This window comes from Pimephales promelas, chromosome 11 (assembly GCF_988280905.1).
Source record: "Pimephales promelas chromosome 11, fPimPro1.hap1.1, whole genome shotgun sequence".
NCBI lineage: Eukaryota > Metazoa > Chordata > Actinopteri > Cypriniformes > Leuciscidae > Pimephales > Pimephales promelas.
The window spans coordinates 33,060,778-33,077,578 of record NC_142779.1 but is presented as its reverse complement, the minus strand read 5'-3'; the positions used below and the strand labels follow the sequence as shown (position 1 = coordinate 33,077,578).

Below are 16,801 nucleotides of genomic sequence, written 5' to 3'. Positions count from 1 at the left end.
TGTTTTTTTTTTAATACAAGAATTTGAGCTGTTTGCACACCCTCGAAGTTGAAACACATCTGATTGGGGTCTGATGGACCCCAATTAAAAAAAGACTAATGGACTGCTTTATTGACTAACCTACTGCCCTAGTCGATTAAGAAAATATGTTGTTTTGCACATCCCTATAATGTTCATGGAAATAAGAGGGTGATTACTGTAAAAACACCTTAGGAACAACAGCTGACATTGCAGGCCACTTTCCCTGGGCTCGGGTCGGTCTACTTGCCATTGATTAGCAATAAAGCACCGCTACAACGCTGACAAAAGCACCATAAAATACTGCCAACTCCATTGCCTTTAATTTCCCCTACCATAACAATAAAGAAGATTGATTCTTCCATTCCAGAACTCAGTTTGAGCAATTAAGAGAACAAATACTACTGTAAGGCTTTTTCATTCCCTGCCTCTCGACTTTTAGCGATATGACTGGAAGGACAAAAATAGACAGCGTTGTTTGGGCCACAACTCAGTGGTAGTGACACAGAACTACCTATAGTGCTATCTATCCATCCAAATGGAAGGGGAGGAGGAGGTGTGGAGGAAAAATGGGGAAAGGGAGAGAGTACAGGAGCAGAAGACGAGAGGCCCGCGGCACTGTCTAGAGGAGAGTTATCCGCAGACCAATGGCCAAATTGATTCCGTCGAGCGCTGTTCATCAGGTGCACAGTGGCACTAGGAAATATTCCCTCCGTCCTCTCCTATTAGCACAGTGGACGAATCATTTTTCTCTGGAAAGAGCTAATGGAAACATGCAGTAAATCACCACTTAAAGGCGCATACAAATTTACAAATTCAGCTATTATAAAATGAAATAAATACATTCACCTAAAGGATTATTAGGTACACCATACTAATACTGTGTTTGACCTCCTTGTCGCCTTCAGAACTGCCTTCATTCAACGTGGCATTGATTCAACAAGGTGCTAAAAGGATTCTTTAGAAATGTTGGCCCATATTGATAGGATAGTATCTTGCAGCTGATGGAGATTTGTTGGATACACATCCAGGGCACGAAGCTCCCGTTCCACCACATCCCAAAGATGCTCAATTATTGGGTTGAGATCTGGTGACTGTGGGGGCCATTTTAGTACAGTCAACTCATTGTCATGTTCAAGAAACCAATTTGAAATGATTCGAGCTTTGTGACACGGTGCATTATCCTGCTGGAAGTAGCCATCAGAGGATGGGGACATGGTGGCCATAAAGGGATGGACATGGTCAGAAACAATACTCAGGTTGGCCGTGGCATTTAAACGATGCCCAATTGGCACTAAGGGGCCTAAAGTGTGCCAAGAAAACATCCCCCACACCATTACACCACCACCACCAGCCTGCACAGTGGTAACAAGGCATGATGGATCCATGTTCTCATTCTGTTTACGCCAAATTCTGACTCTACCATCTGAATGTCTCAACAGAAATTGAGACTCATCAGAGCAGGCAACATTTTTCCAGTCTTCAACTGTTCAACAGATTGTAGCCTCTTTTTCCTATTTGTGGTGGAGATGAGTGGTACCCGGTGGGGTCTTCTGTCGTTGTAGCCCATCCGCCTCAAGGTTGTGCGTGTTGTGGCTTCACAAATGCTTTGCTGCATACCTCGGTTGTAACGAGTGGTTATTTCAGTCAAAGTTGCTCTTCTATCAGATTGACTCAGTCGGCCCATTGTCCTCTGACCTCTGGCATCAACAAGGCATTTTCTCCCACAGGACTGCCGCATAATGGATGTTTTTCCCTTTTCACGCCATTCTTTGTAAACCCATAGAAATGGTTGTGTGGGAAAATCCCAGTAACTGAGCAGATTGTGAAATACTCAGACCGGCCCATCTGGCACCAACAACCATGCCACGCTCAAAATTGCTTAAAAAAACTTTTCTTTCCCATTCTGACATGTTTGGAGTTCAGGAGATTGTCTTGACCAGGACCACACCCCTAAATGCATTGAAGCAACTGCCATGTGATTGGTTGATTAGATAATAGCATTAACGAGAAATTGAACAGGTGTTCCTAATCATCCTTTAGGTGAGTGAATGTGTTATTAATCATTCTTTCAAGTTTGCATAATTCTCTTAGTTTGCATATCTCCCATGGAGAAATGATGTCAGTGTATACATTTGAATTACTTATTTAAATAAAAACTAATTTAAAAGTAATGTGTTCCCCCAACACTGAGCATGGTCTGAACCCGCACTAGTGAATCACACAAATCAATCCTCTTGAAAAGGAAGTCTGGCGAAGAGGTTTTGAAATTGGGGACATTTCAGAAATAAGAAAAACATATACATATATACATTAAAGTAACATTGTGCAACAGTTTCCTGTAGTTTTATTTAATTTAATCTATTTTTGTGAATATATTTTTTCCATAGATCCCCTAGCATCCCCACAGGCCCCCCGAAGTGAGAGACCAGCATGGTTAAATCAAAGTAGGGTTCTTACCAAGCCATTAAAGCTAGTGTGAATAAAGCCTAAAATGATGTCACAGGCCATTCGGCTGAGATCTGTGTCCCCGGCTGGTCCCTCAAATCAGATTATGAACATCCCTGATTCGCCTTGACATCTACTGACATCATCTCTGTGAAGATAAATTCATATACTGCTGTTGGAGGCAATAAACTGACAGGCGGACCAAATGGTGTTGATGATTTTGGACACAAGAGCGTGACTGTCTGTCTGTCATGGCCCATCACTGAGCCACAGGTTGAGCAGAAAGGCATTCATTAACAATGGTAATTAAGTAGTGATACTCGACCTGTGCCGGTGGCACCGGGGCCAGCACACCTGAGGGACGCTGGCTTCAGCCCACCAGCCACTTATAAACCAGCTGAAAGATGCAAAACGATAAAGCACTTAAAACAAGAAGGATGAGGCACCATAAAAAGGAAAAGCTGGATGAAATTGAAAATGCTAGATTTAGTTCAAGAGCTCTACATGAAAAATGTATTGTTTATTTAGCATCAAGCTGCAGTCTCTTTAAAGTAAGTGTTCTGTTTGGCTGAATCCAAGAGGTCCAAGAGTTAAAAGCACTGCACAATTGCTCTTCTAAACAACCAGCCTACTCCATCTGTCTGTCTGTCGATTTATCCACATACACCACCATTCAAATGTTTGTCAATAATATGTTTTTACAGAAAATGATGATTATAATGATTCCGAAAGTTCCTCATGTCACCAAGCTTACTTACAGCAAAACAATATTTGACAATAAAGATGACTTGTTATTTCTATAAATTAATTTGTTATATAAAATGTATTGGAATACATATAAAATGCAAGTTATTCCCGTGGTCAAAGCTGAATGTTCAGCATCATTATAGTCACACGATCCTTCAGAAATTGTAATATGCTGATTCTTATTATTATCAATGTTAAAAACAGTTTTTCAACAGAAACCATGATATATGGTATACTAGCCCTAACAGACAGTTCATCAAATAATGTATTAGCAATAGAAATTTGTAACATTATAAACGTTTTAACTCTCATGTTTGATCCATTTAATGCATCCTTGATGAATAAAACTAGCCTTCATTTCTTCTTAAGCCCAAACGTTTTCACAGTAGTGTGTCTGATAGTTTTTTTTTGTATTTCTGCATCTTGCATCTATATAAATACTGAATATATTATAGAAGTTATGTTACATAATATTTTCTTAGGTGTATTTATATCCTATTCTATAAGTATGAAACGATTGCCATTTATCAATCATTTGTTATGAATAAAAAGTGAGGAAGTGTTTCATTAAAAAAGTATTTAATTAATTTGATAATTCGATTGTATATATTATAAAAAATATATATATATTTTGTGCTATGTGATACCATTATTGTGAAAATTTTGGCCTATGACTAACATACTGTACGTATTGCTCTTCTAATATTTTCTCTAGTTTTTCCTATTATGTGATTTATTTCCAGTGAGAAATGTTTTCACCAGCGTCCTTCACGTCAGGCCTGGGGCGGCTGCGGCCATCTCACATTTGCATGAGTCTGTGTAACCAATTCCAATTTCAGGCAGAATTTGTTTTCCAGACCCCAACCTCAAGTTTTAATTATAAAGTGAGGTATTCAGAGAAGGAGCCCAGCGTGTTTCAGGTGGCTATTCACACACCGGCACAACTGAACCATGAAATTATTCCTAGGTCTAATCATTGACTAAACAATAAAACATTAATTCAGGGAAAATGGATCAAAGTGAGGTGTTTCAAGAGTGGGATTGGGGTCCTAAGAGCAAGAGAGGGAAAACGCATTAGTCCTGCAGCAAGACTATACACAAATTTGAGGTATTTTAGAGACAGAGGTTTTGTGCTTGGTAGAAAAAATTAAGATTGCATACTTTGAGAGATACTATCTCAGTTACACTTACAATGTCAGTTACTTGGCGTTTCAAATGTCACAGTGGAATATAAGTAACCAAAAATACATATTTAAATCCACCCTCATGTCGTTGTAAACCTGTATGACTTCTGCTAAACATAAAATCCATATTGTGAGCACGAAACGTCGGTTTCCGTCACTAATTTGGGCCCTCCAAAACCGAAAATAGCTTTTTCAGACAAAAAATGTCAGTAGCCGAAATATCGATGCATCGCTAACAAAAATTGTAAAGAACGCCCTGGTTGCTTTTTTCCATAAAATTACAATTAATGGGGACTTGATCTTTTCAAGAGCTACCTATTTTTGAAGCTTGAAAGACAGCCCAGTCCTCATGTACATTCATTTCAGTGAAAATAGTAACAAATAACAAGCTGCATTTTGTGTTATTAATACTATATATATATATATATATATATATATATATATATATATATATACACTCTAAAAAATGCTGGGTTGTTTTAACCCAACTTTGGGTCAAATATGGACTAACCCAGCCGTTGGGTTAAATTTTTACATTATATTTTTAACCCAACATTTCGGGTTTGTCCATATTTGACCCAAAATTGGGTTAAAACAACCCAGCATTTTTTTAGAGTGTATAAAAAATCAATTTCAGAGACTGGATCATCACACTTCTTCTACAATGAACATGTTTTTAATTTCAGAATTATCATTTTGACATTTTTGGGGAGTCAAAAAAGGTCAGGGCGATGTTGATATTAATAAAGATGTGCTCAAAGAATGAAATTGATCTTATGAAGAAAACTTTGCAGCGTAATTTCTGGAAAACTTTCGGTCTCCCCAGTCACAGTGTAAAACAACACCACGCACTGTATTTTGTTCACGCACAAGGGTTTAAGCGGTGCTTAAATGCTGTTATTTACCGCAGACATTCAGTCACGATGCACGTATTCCATTATCTGGAAACCGCTGCAATGAATGACAGCATTCAGGACATAAACGACCTTGTAGACCCTTAAAAGTGGCCTAATGACAGACTTTAAGCTCGGGCGACAAACATATCTGTGCAAATCCACTGACCCTGTACTAGTATTGACTGACAGCAGTGCAGTCATTATCCTGTTCAATTTCAGCAATAGCTCTGCAATGTGCGGGGGTAATTAGATAGCAGCACTTGCACTCTGGTGTTGTGGTATCTACTCCTTTACTCACTTTCTCCAACCTATGCTATTTATTGCCACTCTTTGCTTTCAGCGTCTCCATCCATTTCTCTGATTCTCATGACAGCTCGCTTGGAGATATGAAAACCTGTGATTGACACACCAATTTCCTTTCTGCCAGCACACGCCAAAGCTACGATTTCTCAAAGTCTCTTCTTTTTCTGAGCCTCGGGTGGAACCAATAAGCGGAAATATGACTGAAAAGACATATCAGGCTGCAGATAAAGAGCTAAAAGAGCTACCGAATGTTAATATGTGATTAAAATACGCTATTTGAATTCCCTCTTGGCAGCCTGAAAAGCAGTAAATAGTCTGGCCTTAACTCTCGAATTTGTTCTCTTGAAAGGTCATCGGGTTATAAAAAGCTCTGAAATGTTGAAAGATGTAAATGGAAAATTAGTCATTTCCATGTTCAGCGGGAAATGAACTGACTTTCTATGAAAGGAATATAAAGAGTTCTGCCCCAGAGAGAAATAGCTTGCGTTTGAAAATGAAGATTGTCTATCACCCTTGGATTTTAACTTTTAACCCAAAACCTCACTTGATAATTACACTCTCTCCGGATGCACATGCCATCAGTCCTAAACAGCATGAGATTAAGAATACCTTTTCGAAGAAGGAACTCGTGCTTGCTAGTCGCTGCTAATTAGATGTCGACCATTTACCGACAACGATAACTAGGTTGGCCCACGCTGGCCGGTATCCGTTTAATCAACCGATGGTTTTTAAAATAGATACTTAAAGGAGTAGTTCATTTTTTTTTTAAAAAAAAACCTTCTCATCCAAGTCACCCCCATGTCATCCAAGATATCCATGTCATTCTTTTTTCAGTCGTAAAGAAATTAAGGTTTTTGCTGAAAACATTCCAGCATTTTTCTCCATATAATGGACTTCATTGGGAACCAAACGGTTCAAGGTCCAAAAGACAATTTCAGTGCAAACTGCAAACTGTTCAAAGGGCTTTAAACAATTTGTTCATTTTGATGAACTACTCCTTTAATGAAAATTGAAGCTTGTTTCCACCACAGAATAAAACATTTTAAAAGATAATTGTGACTTTTTCCCTCACAATTGCGAGTTTAAATCTCGCAATTTTGACTTTATTTTTCAGAATTTCATGTTATTAAGTTAGAATGCGAGAAATAAACTCGCGATTGCAGCTAAAAAACACAATCGTGAAAAAACAAACTTGCAATTCTGACTTTTTTTCACAATTGCAAGTTTATATCTCTTATTATTGTCACTGTACAACATACCATTTTATTGTCTGTTTTAAATCCGCATATAGTCATGCTCTGTGGAGCGCAGTCTCGCGTCAGTGATAGTTTATATTTCGACTCTAGGGGTCACTCTCGTATTGTAAAATACCAGTAGACCCTTCTCAGCCGCTCAAAAAATATCAGTATGGATTTTTGACGATAACTGATTGTTCGAAAAATCGGTTATCGGCGCCGATTAATCGTCAAAACCGATCAATCACTCGACCTCTACTACTAATACTGCCAACAGTCTCTTACTTTCTAAACTTAATCTTAGGAGGATTTTGTGATGGTTTTCTTGTGACTTTATTCAGTTTCTGACAAACCTCAAAGTAGAGTACAAATTAATTTTATGGTAATGAATTTAGGTAGATGCTAGCATTTAAATGCAAATTGAAACAGAATGTGACTACGGGCTCTGTGGCATAGATATGCTTAGATTGTGCATTAGAAACTTTTGCTAATTAATGCAATGATCATTTTGTGTAAAGTCCAGCTTGATTACTTGAGGCTTATTACTGGTAGCTAATTAAAACAGTGGGACGCGTAATCATAATCGCAACAGGCCGAATCTGTGCAATCTGAATATATTCATAATATAATACAGTGCAAACACCTGCACATCTGACACCTGGTTAATAGGCTACTTATAAATAACACCATAATAACCTCAGATAACCACCTTAAAATAAAACCTCATATAGGCAAATGATGCTATGTCCGCGCAAATACATTGATAAAATGTTCTTGTATTCTGTATGTGTGTGTGTTTTTTTTCTGTTGGCATATGAAATGGAAAATGAATTTCCTTTTTGTTCCGTCTAAAATCGTTCAAGTGCACGTTGTAATTATCATTTCTGAACAAGTAGAACTTCCTATTAAATGTACTAAGGTCATGCAGATCCCCGGAAACGTTATGGAAGAGTCCAGTCAAGTAACATCATTAAAAATTCATGAGCCACAATTTCACCAGATTCTTAATTCATCAACTGATTAGTGCAAAATATCTGCCAGTCAGCAAATAAGTAAGTAATGCATTAATATTCATGAACAAAGCAGGCACCTTAGTGGGACATCTTCAATTAAAAAACAATCTGTATGTGCACCTTGTTAGTTATGAAGTTTGATTAAAGTATTTTCAAATATATTTGAATTTTAATAAATGGGAATTTTCATACTAATGAGAATAATATGCTTCACAGCACTTTATATGAATTTAATTTGTCATTACCAATATATTTCAGTTATTTGGTCAGATAAAGCTGCACATATTCAAGATAAAAAAGGCTTATCAGCAGCAATGTATACTTTGTGAATATTAGTTTTTCTGTAGTCACAATTAATCGTTCAAAAGCTTGGGGTCGGTAAGATTTTTTTAAACGCTTTTGAAAGAAGCCAATTGTGCTTCTTTTATCATTTTTATTTGATAAAAATACAGTAATCGCATTAATAACATGTATTCCTGTGATCAAAGCTGAATCTTCCATCATTACTCCAGTCTTCAAAGTCACATGATTCTTCTTCATTGAACACAAGATGTTGAAATCAATGTTTTTCAGGAATTTTTGATGAAGTCCAAGTTCAAATAGATATAAATCTTATGTAACATTATAAATGTCGTTACTGTCAATTGTGATCAATTTAATGCATCCTTGCTGAATAAAAGTAGTATTATCTTTAAAAACTTGACCCTAAATTTTTGATTGTGCCTGTTACTGTCGAGCCCTATATTTGCTTATTCAGATAACAAAGTCACTCATAAATTGCTCCTGCTCCATGAATTGTACATTGATAATCTGATATTTGAATAGACAATTCAGTATGCAGCAACTGTTCTCACTGTATTACCGCTACAATACAGGCACATTGTCTTCCTACATATTCCAACATACTTTCAACTCCCCAGTGAAGTAGAGGGTTTGCATAAGATAAAAGCATGCAAATAGAGACGCATGCAGCTTGAGTCCACTGCTGTTCTGTGGCCCGCACTTCTGAAAATAGCATTCCTAATACAAGCCAACTTCAAGATTTAAAATTCAAATTCAGTTATGAGCAGCAGATTCAACAGATGTACACAAAGGCTCTGAGTGTAATGCAATGTATATGATTTTACGCCTGCAGCACTCGTCCAACCCTATGTTCTGCATTCAGGATTCTTTGAAATCACTTTTCATCTTTCATACACACAGCGGGTCTGAGTGCTGACAGCGAGAAAAAATGCTGCGTCAAAAAATAACTTTCCACTTTGGACATGGAGAAAAAGAGATAAGACGAATGTGGATACATAATAAAGCAAATTATTCTTTGCCCACAGTCAGTCTGGAGGCAGGAAAGACACTTAACTGCAAAAATCAATAGCAATTTATTCTCTCCTTGGACTCCAAACACAGCGAGTAAATAATCCTGTCCCTTTGCACTGCCGTCCCGAGAGAGGACCAACACGGAGTGCTCTCTCTGACTGAGTTTATAAGCAGACCCATCTGACCCCCTGATCACTTCCACTTTGGACAGATATCCACTGTCAATCTGTCTCTTTCTGTCTCCACCAGAGGACAGCACAGGAAAAACATTAGCCCTGAACACAAAATACAATCTCCTTGTTTTTGGATTCCAACCACATCTGATGGACCACCCTGATCCGACTTTTACTTCACACGTTTTTTCTGTTCAGGGTCTATAGTGGGGTTGATTTCCCACTGATAGAATCTACTTTGAGGAAGGTACTGCAAACCTCAAATGGCTTTTACAACAAAATATGATTGTTATGAGAAGTGCACAGAATTATCCCATCTTAAAATGGCAGCAAGCAATATTTTTTGGTATATTGCACATGACATGTCCCTACTGCCTGACAGACATCACTGAAATAACTGTCCGGAGACATCGGTCTCTATATCAGCCCTGAAAACAGCAAAGAAGAGTCAGGGAGCAGCTAGCTTTCTTTGTGTGTGTGTATTAGTCATCCAAAATTGATAAGTCAATAAGTCTGTATTTCGATCAAATGAATCCCCAAATCCCATTACAATTTTCAAAACACTAAAAGCCATAAAAAGTAATGGTCATAGCAGTACACAAACCCTGATTTGTTATTATTAGCAAGGCTTGACATTAACATCCGACAAATGCATATGGACTCCAACGCAGTCACTCCTACTAGCAACTTTGGTGGGTTGTATTATATATATTGTACAGTTTGTAATTGTAGTCTCTTAATTTTAAAAAGAGATCGGAAATAATAATCTAGTGCAATGTAGAGTTGTTAAAAACATTAAGTGTAATGGATGTATATTTACAAAGTAATCCACTATTTTGTAGAGGATGGTCAAAACCTGATATTTGAAGTCAGATTACCGGGGGTAAAGTTACTTTAGGAAGATGACAGTCTCTTTATTTTAGTTTTACCCAGAGACTGGAAGGTGTATTATTTGCATCTGTTTACTTCTGAAATCTTGCATTAAATGCCAACAGTGACAGTACAAAAATGGCAAAAACGCTTCTTGTGTGTTTTGCCCTAAGTTTACGTGCCTGTAATTCAAGTAGTAAAGAAATGTCTCAAATATAGATGGTTTTAGACCACAGAAAATGTGTCTCCTTCAACTTCTTGTAACACCTGCTCTGTTCTCAGAGACATCAGAAGAGGACCTGACTGAAGACAGCGACTACATTTCTGAATCCTGAGACACGAATACCTCACACAAAGTTGTCTGACAGCTCAGGAATAAACCATAAGACAAATTATTTTATCATAAGGTTGGTTGACATTTTAAAACAAATTATGAAAAAAACTAAGTAATGAAAATTATATATAATTTGCCAAATCATCATTTGGTTTCAGAAAATCTATGGCTTTTTATTTAAAAAAAAATCTTCTGAAATGGTCTTTATATGGAGGAAGCCATGCAGCTGCGTCTGCCTTATACCCCAGGAGCCTCTGAAAATTATTTCAGTGGGACCCTTTCTCACTTCTATATAGCAATAACCGGACACACTCTCTTCTTGAAGAGGCATGTCGTCTTCAAACCGGAAAAGAGATACTCAGCCAATGGGCGAAATTACTCTCTCCCAGTTGACCTAAAGACCCAACTGGCTATGGAGCACTCAAAGGGTAGGACTCTGTACTGATACTTTGAACCCTCAAACGCAACATGCAGGATAGCCTGTGGTGCGGAAGGCTAGACACCTGAAGTACATGTCATTCAGGTCAAACACTGCAGACCAAGCTTCTGAAAAATGCCTCTCTGTGTAGCAATTTGGACGGAGCCTTTCGAGAAAGGGCCCGTTCAAGTGACTCAGGGCCAAGATGTTCATGACCCACCACATACTAGGTACATGAAGAAAGAGTTTATAAACACTGTCCTTCATATCGGCTGGAAAGAGCGGCTATTTCGCGTTCTTCGCCAGTAGGACAGCGACATGCACGCACAAGATGTACCTAAGGTGGAGCAGCAAGGTGGAAGACAAGGACCCGGCTCGGAAGGCCCGGGGGCAGGTCTGACTGTGTGGTGCAACACTTACCTGTCTCGATGGGGCAACAGGGGATGCGTGAGAAGGCAGATAACCGTCCTTGAATGTACCATGCTGCCGGCTGGCGAACAAGAGGAGACTGAGGGGTGCAAGACTGTCCTACAGGGTTGTTGCACGCACCAGCATGGCCCTTTTGAGACCCAAGGAAGGAGGAATTTGCTCTCTTAACAATTCAGGTACCACTGGACCCCATCTCTAGGTGGCCTGCCTCAGGAACGGTACGTCTGACACTTGCCCCCTGGCTTGGCAGTGCCTGAGATAGACTGGACGGCCAGCCTGATGCTGGCTCTACGCTGGGGCCCAACCAGAGGGAACCAGAGGCAGCGGCAGTGGATGCCTTCGGCGATGGGCAGGCGGAGCGGAGGAACTGCCACCAGCAGTGAGGTGGAGGCAGCTCTGCACTGTGTCGCCGAACAACCCAACCTGGGAAATTGGGGTGTCCAGGAACCGAACCTTGTCCGCATCCACCATCTCAACCAGGCTGAACCAATGATGACACTCCTGGACCACTAGGGTAGACATCGCTAGACCAACCGCGCACGCAACAACGCTGTGAGGGCGAAGTCAAACCTGACGCGAGCTCACAGGTCTTGGGGGGGAGACGAGGAGCTGGAGGAATAGCCTAATAGCCCCTTCACCACTTCTCCGTCAAGGGTAGTGAGGGGGAAGAACCAGTCCACAAACTAGTAAGCTCTCCATGCACTTCAGGAAAGAAGGGTACTGCGGCGGCAGGCTGAGAACCAGCACAGCCCACCCCGAGATACCAATCATCCAACCGAGACTGACCAGGACACAGAGGATGGTCCAGTCCAACAGCCGACAGCAATTTGATGCTGTTAAAATAGTAGTTAAGAGCTTGAGAAGCTCACGATCACCACTCCACTCGCGCTATAGAACACCAACACTGGGAGGTCTTCCCACAAGAACAACGACACTCTTGTTTAAAAACAATAGTACTCTTCAGAGACATCCGATCGGCTCCGAAGCGAAAGGCAACTGGTGCATGCGTCCACTTCTGTATACCCACACTGCGGGGCGAAGCGTGAAATCACGCACGCCAATGTTGAATTGGCTTGATTAAATAGTAGTACGGAAAAAAACAGGCTCCCTAAGCGTGATCCCCATTCAGTCGCCGTCGACTACGTCTGACGTTCTCTATCACAAAAGTCTTCTAAAATGCCATCAGTTCTGCATGCATGTGTCACAAGACATATCGTGACACAACATTATAGTTTCACTAAAACTCTAACTAAAACTATTAAGGAACGATTTCATTAATTGAAATAAAGCTGAAAAAAAATTGAAATGGTTGACATAAAACTTAAACTTAACAAAACAAACTAAAATTAGAAATGTTGCCTTGGCAGCTAACTAAAATAAGATAAGCTGATATTGAAGTACTAACGACACTAAATTAGTCTGTTTCCAGTACAAAGCTATTGTATTTCTTCAGAAGATTTATAGAATATTATGTCGACAATTTTCATGATCCGTTTGTTAAGCTTTTTTTGTCATTCATGACAGTAAACCACCATCGACTTTCCTTGTATGGACAAAAAGTAGCAGATTGGAACATTTCATTTTACATTTCACAGATATAGTTGAGTAAATGATCATGACTTGATCTACTACCATTGTGCTCTTGAAAGACACATAACCCTAAAATAATTGCTTGAGTAAAAGCTAAAATATATCAAAAATAATTCATTATGTTGCAGACTCTCATAAGAGCATTCAGATGTTCAGCTCAATATGCTCACGATAAGATTATTGCATCTAATTCAAGCCATTTTAAATCTTTTCTAATTAAAAAAACATATCCAGATCCATTCATGCAAGACAGACAGATTTTGGTGCCGCTGAACATGCTCTACCCTGGTGGGACGAGAGTCAGTTCTCCTCGCAGCTCAGTCAATATAAAAACAAGCTTACGTGACATGACTATTGGCACAGATATTGTTCCAATAGCAGGAGATGCTGTGCCTGAGGGTGGAGGCGTGCTGCTTGATTCATGCTCATTCTGCCAGACAAGCGCCAGTCAGTTCACTCAAACCAAATCCCTGTCTCGCGGGGATCAGCGAGCCCCGTACCGAGACACTCGAAAAGACACAATCAATATGTCTTCTTTAGAGCCCAGCAGTCCAAAGGCAGACTCGGGAGAAGCTGTAACGATTTATTTCAGATTCACCATTGATATAATTTTTCACAGATAATCTAGGCAGGCACAGGGAAGTGGAATATGACGGTTCGGAAAAGTATGCGAGACACCTAAAAAGGACAAAAGAATTTTGCTTTGAGAAAACCTCTGCTGAAAGATGCATGAGAGAAAGTTTTACCAGAAAATATGGTACAATCGAATTCTATATGGGCCTGGATTCACAGACAGGGATTAGGTTAACGGCCAAAACATTTACTCGCCCTCATGTCGTTCCAAACCCGTAAGACTTTCGTTCATCTTAACACAAATTAAGATCTTTTTGATGTAATCTAAGAGCTTTCTGTCCCTCCATTGACAACTACGCAACTACCGCTTTGACGCTTCACAAAGTTCATAAAGAGTTTGCTTTATATGATGAACAGATTAAATTCAGGCTTTTATTCACATATAAACATTGATCAGCGAACAAAAACAGAAGCTCAAACGAACCTGCTTGACGAGGAAGAACAAACCTCTTGCTGAAAGTGTTCACCCAAAAATGTCAGTAATTACTCACCCATATGTTGTTCCAACCCTGCAAGACCTTCGTTCATCTTCGGAACACAAATTAAAATATTTTTGATTAAAGCTACACTGTGTAACTTTTTTAGTTTATTCTTAGCAAAAAACACTTAGTTCTTTCAAAAATATATGTGCTCATTAATGTATATTTACTTCGTTCAAGTAATAAAAGATTCTCGTGAGTGTATAATATGCCATTGAATATACATACGGGTAAGGGGTTCTAATGTCGGTCGCCATGTTGCCCCTCCATCTTGAAAGTACATTAGCCAAAGAGGGACATACCCGTTAATTCAAGCTTCGCCTTTCGCGTTGCACCGTGTCGAATGTGAAGAGGGGGATTGCTTGAGACTGATACCGTATTTTCTGCACTATAAGGCACACTTAAAAGCACACTTATAATCCGGAGCGCCTTATATATGGATCAATTAGTTAACAACGCTCCGCGTCATTAAATTCGGCCGCGAACTCGCAGATTCGTAGATTCGTAGAATGAACCTCTTTGGTCAAACGTGCTCAAACGTGATGCGTAACAAAAAAATAAACCTCATGCAGATGAGGACGATTCGGTATCGGTTTAGTAATAAACCATAACCGATTATAATGTAGCCTAGTAAGCCTACTGACGCTTTTCTGACGTCATTTGTCGCATACGTGCTTTGTCGTGGTCGCATAAAATGGTAGAGGGAGGCGAGAAGCAAGTGCAAGTAATTTAAATGCAACTAGAGACTGCGCGGAACGGATTTATCCCGCAAAAATATGTTACCGTCTGTCGCTCCCACCCACAACATTCATGTTTCGTCCTGCTCCCGCCCGCAAAAAAAGTATAAATACATTTTTTTCTGTAGCCTACCTCCATGAAATAGCCTACTTTCAAGTTAGCCTACGTGTCTCCACCATGCAATACACATCAGCATAAATGCTAAAATGCATAAATGCCCGATAAATTGTTTGTTATTAAAGCATTAACATTCACAAACGTTCATTTAACATAAAAGCAAGCAGGCTACTGCGTGCATGGTTTGGCATTACTGAATGCACGCAAAGTGCACTGCCTTAATAATAAACCGGTCAATTCATATGGAGTTTTAGGATCTCTTTATTAGTTTTTTGAAGCATTAAAATGTCAGTGGCGTAGCTGTAAATGGAGGGATAGAACATCAAAAACATTTGTGTTCAAAATGGCTGTTCACAAAATTGCTTTCATCTCTATAAAGAACTGATAAAATATTAAAAAGTACCATAATTATTTAAAAAACTATAGGCCTATAGATGAAAAACAAACATTAATCACAGATAAGTAAATAGTGGTATTCTATCTAAGAAGACTCTGCAAATATGATTTCCTCCAAACAAGTATTAAATGCATATGAGCATTCATGTCACACAGGAAAGTTTTCTTAAAGGTCGTGCAGCTCTCTGAAACTCGATGGTTTGACACAAATTATTGTGTTCTCTTTGTATGTTTTAAACATCTACTTCTAAAGCTCTTTTTTTAAAGTATGTCCTCTAAATCTAAATTTTAATATAATCAATTCTATGAGCTGTTGGGTAAACAGGTGCACACAATAAAATCACACTGACATCTACTCAGTCAACTACACAAGGTGGATTTTTAACTAAATGGCTGAACTGTGTTCTTCATGCTATATAAATATCAGGTATACAGTCACATTTTTGTTGGAGCAATCGTTATGAATTTAAATGCTATACGTTTATACAATAATTTATTCATCACATTATAGATAAAAATAACCAATATTGGATATTTCTGTATGTTACCTTGTAATTTTTGCTGGGTTTTTTTTTTTTTTTTTTTCATATTTCACATATATTTTAAGCTGTCTACAAACAAACGCAGACTTCCAAAACTCACCCTGAATTAAAAAATGGTAAGAAGTCAACTAGCCTCATATATTAGTAGTAGTAGATCTTGTTGGTGAAACAGTTCACATGTGTTGTCAAGTTACTCTCCTTTACATTTCTTTGAATTCGCGTAATATATAACATTTTATATGATTTGATTATGCCTCACATTTCTTTATTAAACAATTATGTTGTGTTTATGTTCACTATTTTAATAGCGCAGTGAGCTGTCATCTAAAGGTAGCCCGATGTCAACATTTTGACACATTTACCCGTCTGAAATCTGTTTCAAATGGAAATAAAGGCATAGTTATTATAGACTACGGGCAGCCATAGGTAGCTGTTAATAAATATGGGCTTACCGATCATGCTGTGATATCTGTTACAGCCCAGATTCACTCCAGTGAGTGACTTTGGTGTTTGTTGACATGTCGCGTGCGCTAACAGAGCAAAGCAGCACGGGATCGTGGGAAATGTAGTCCACGAAAGCCCGCTCTGCAGCGGGAGAGGGAATAATTAGCGTAGGAGATGACGAATGACACGTTCTCTGAATTTCTCCGGATTTGACTCAGCTACAACATGATTAGTTCAAATTCAGGTGGGTCTGAGAGGCAACAGTGCCAAAGATGTGAGCGGTAGAAAAACTTCATTTCCTGGTTCGATAGACGTCAGAGGAAGTTATGGACCAGCGTGTTCTTTGCAAGTAGTTTATTTGAGGTTATTGGTTATTCCTCAGTTTGATGGTGATGATCAGAGCAGGTACATATAAAATCAGTTAACGATTCTGTTCATAAAATAATAAAGTTGCCAGAAATTGAGCAGATTTTTTTTTTC

At 39.0% G+C, this 16,801-nt stretch overlaps 1 protein-coding gene across 1 annotated transcript in view; it reads right to left on the bottom strand.

Moving 5' to 3' along the window:
* The window catches only part of prkn (parkin RBR E3 ubiquitin protein ligase), a 157,168-nt gene extending 140,646 nt beyond the window's left edge, over positions 1-16,522 (bottom strand). The window contains exon 1 of the mRNA XM_039690476.2: positions 16,330-16,522. Within this exon, the coding sequence (XP_039546410.2) occupies positions 16,330-16,336 (7 nt within the window). The 5' untranslated portion in view covers positions 16,337-16,522. The remainder of the gene's footprint in view (positions 1-16,329) is intronic.
* Positions 16,523-16,801: the final 279 nt, after the last annotated feature.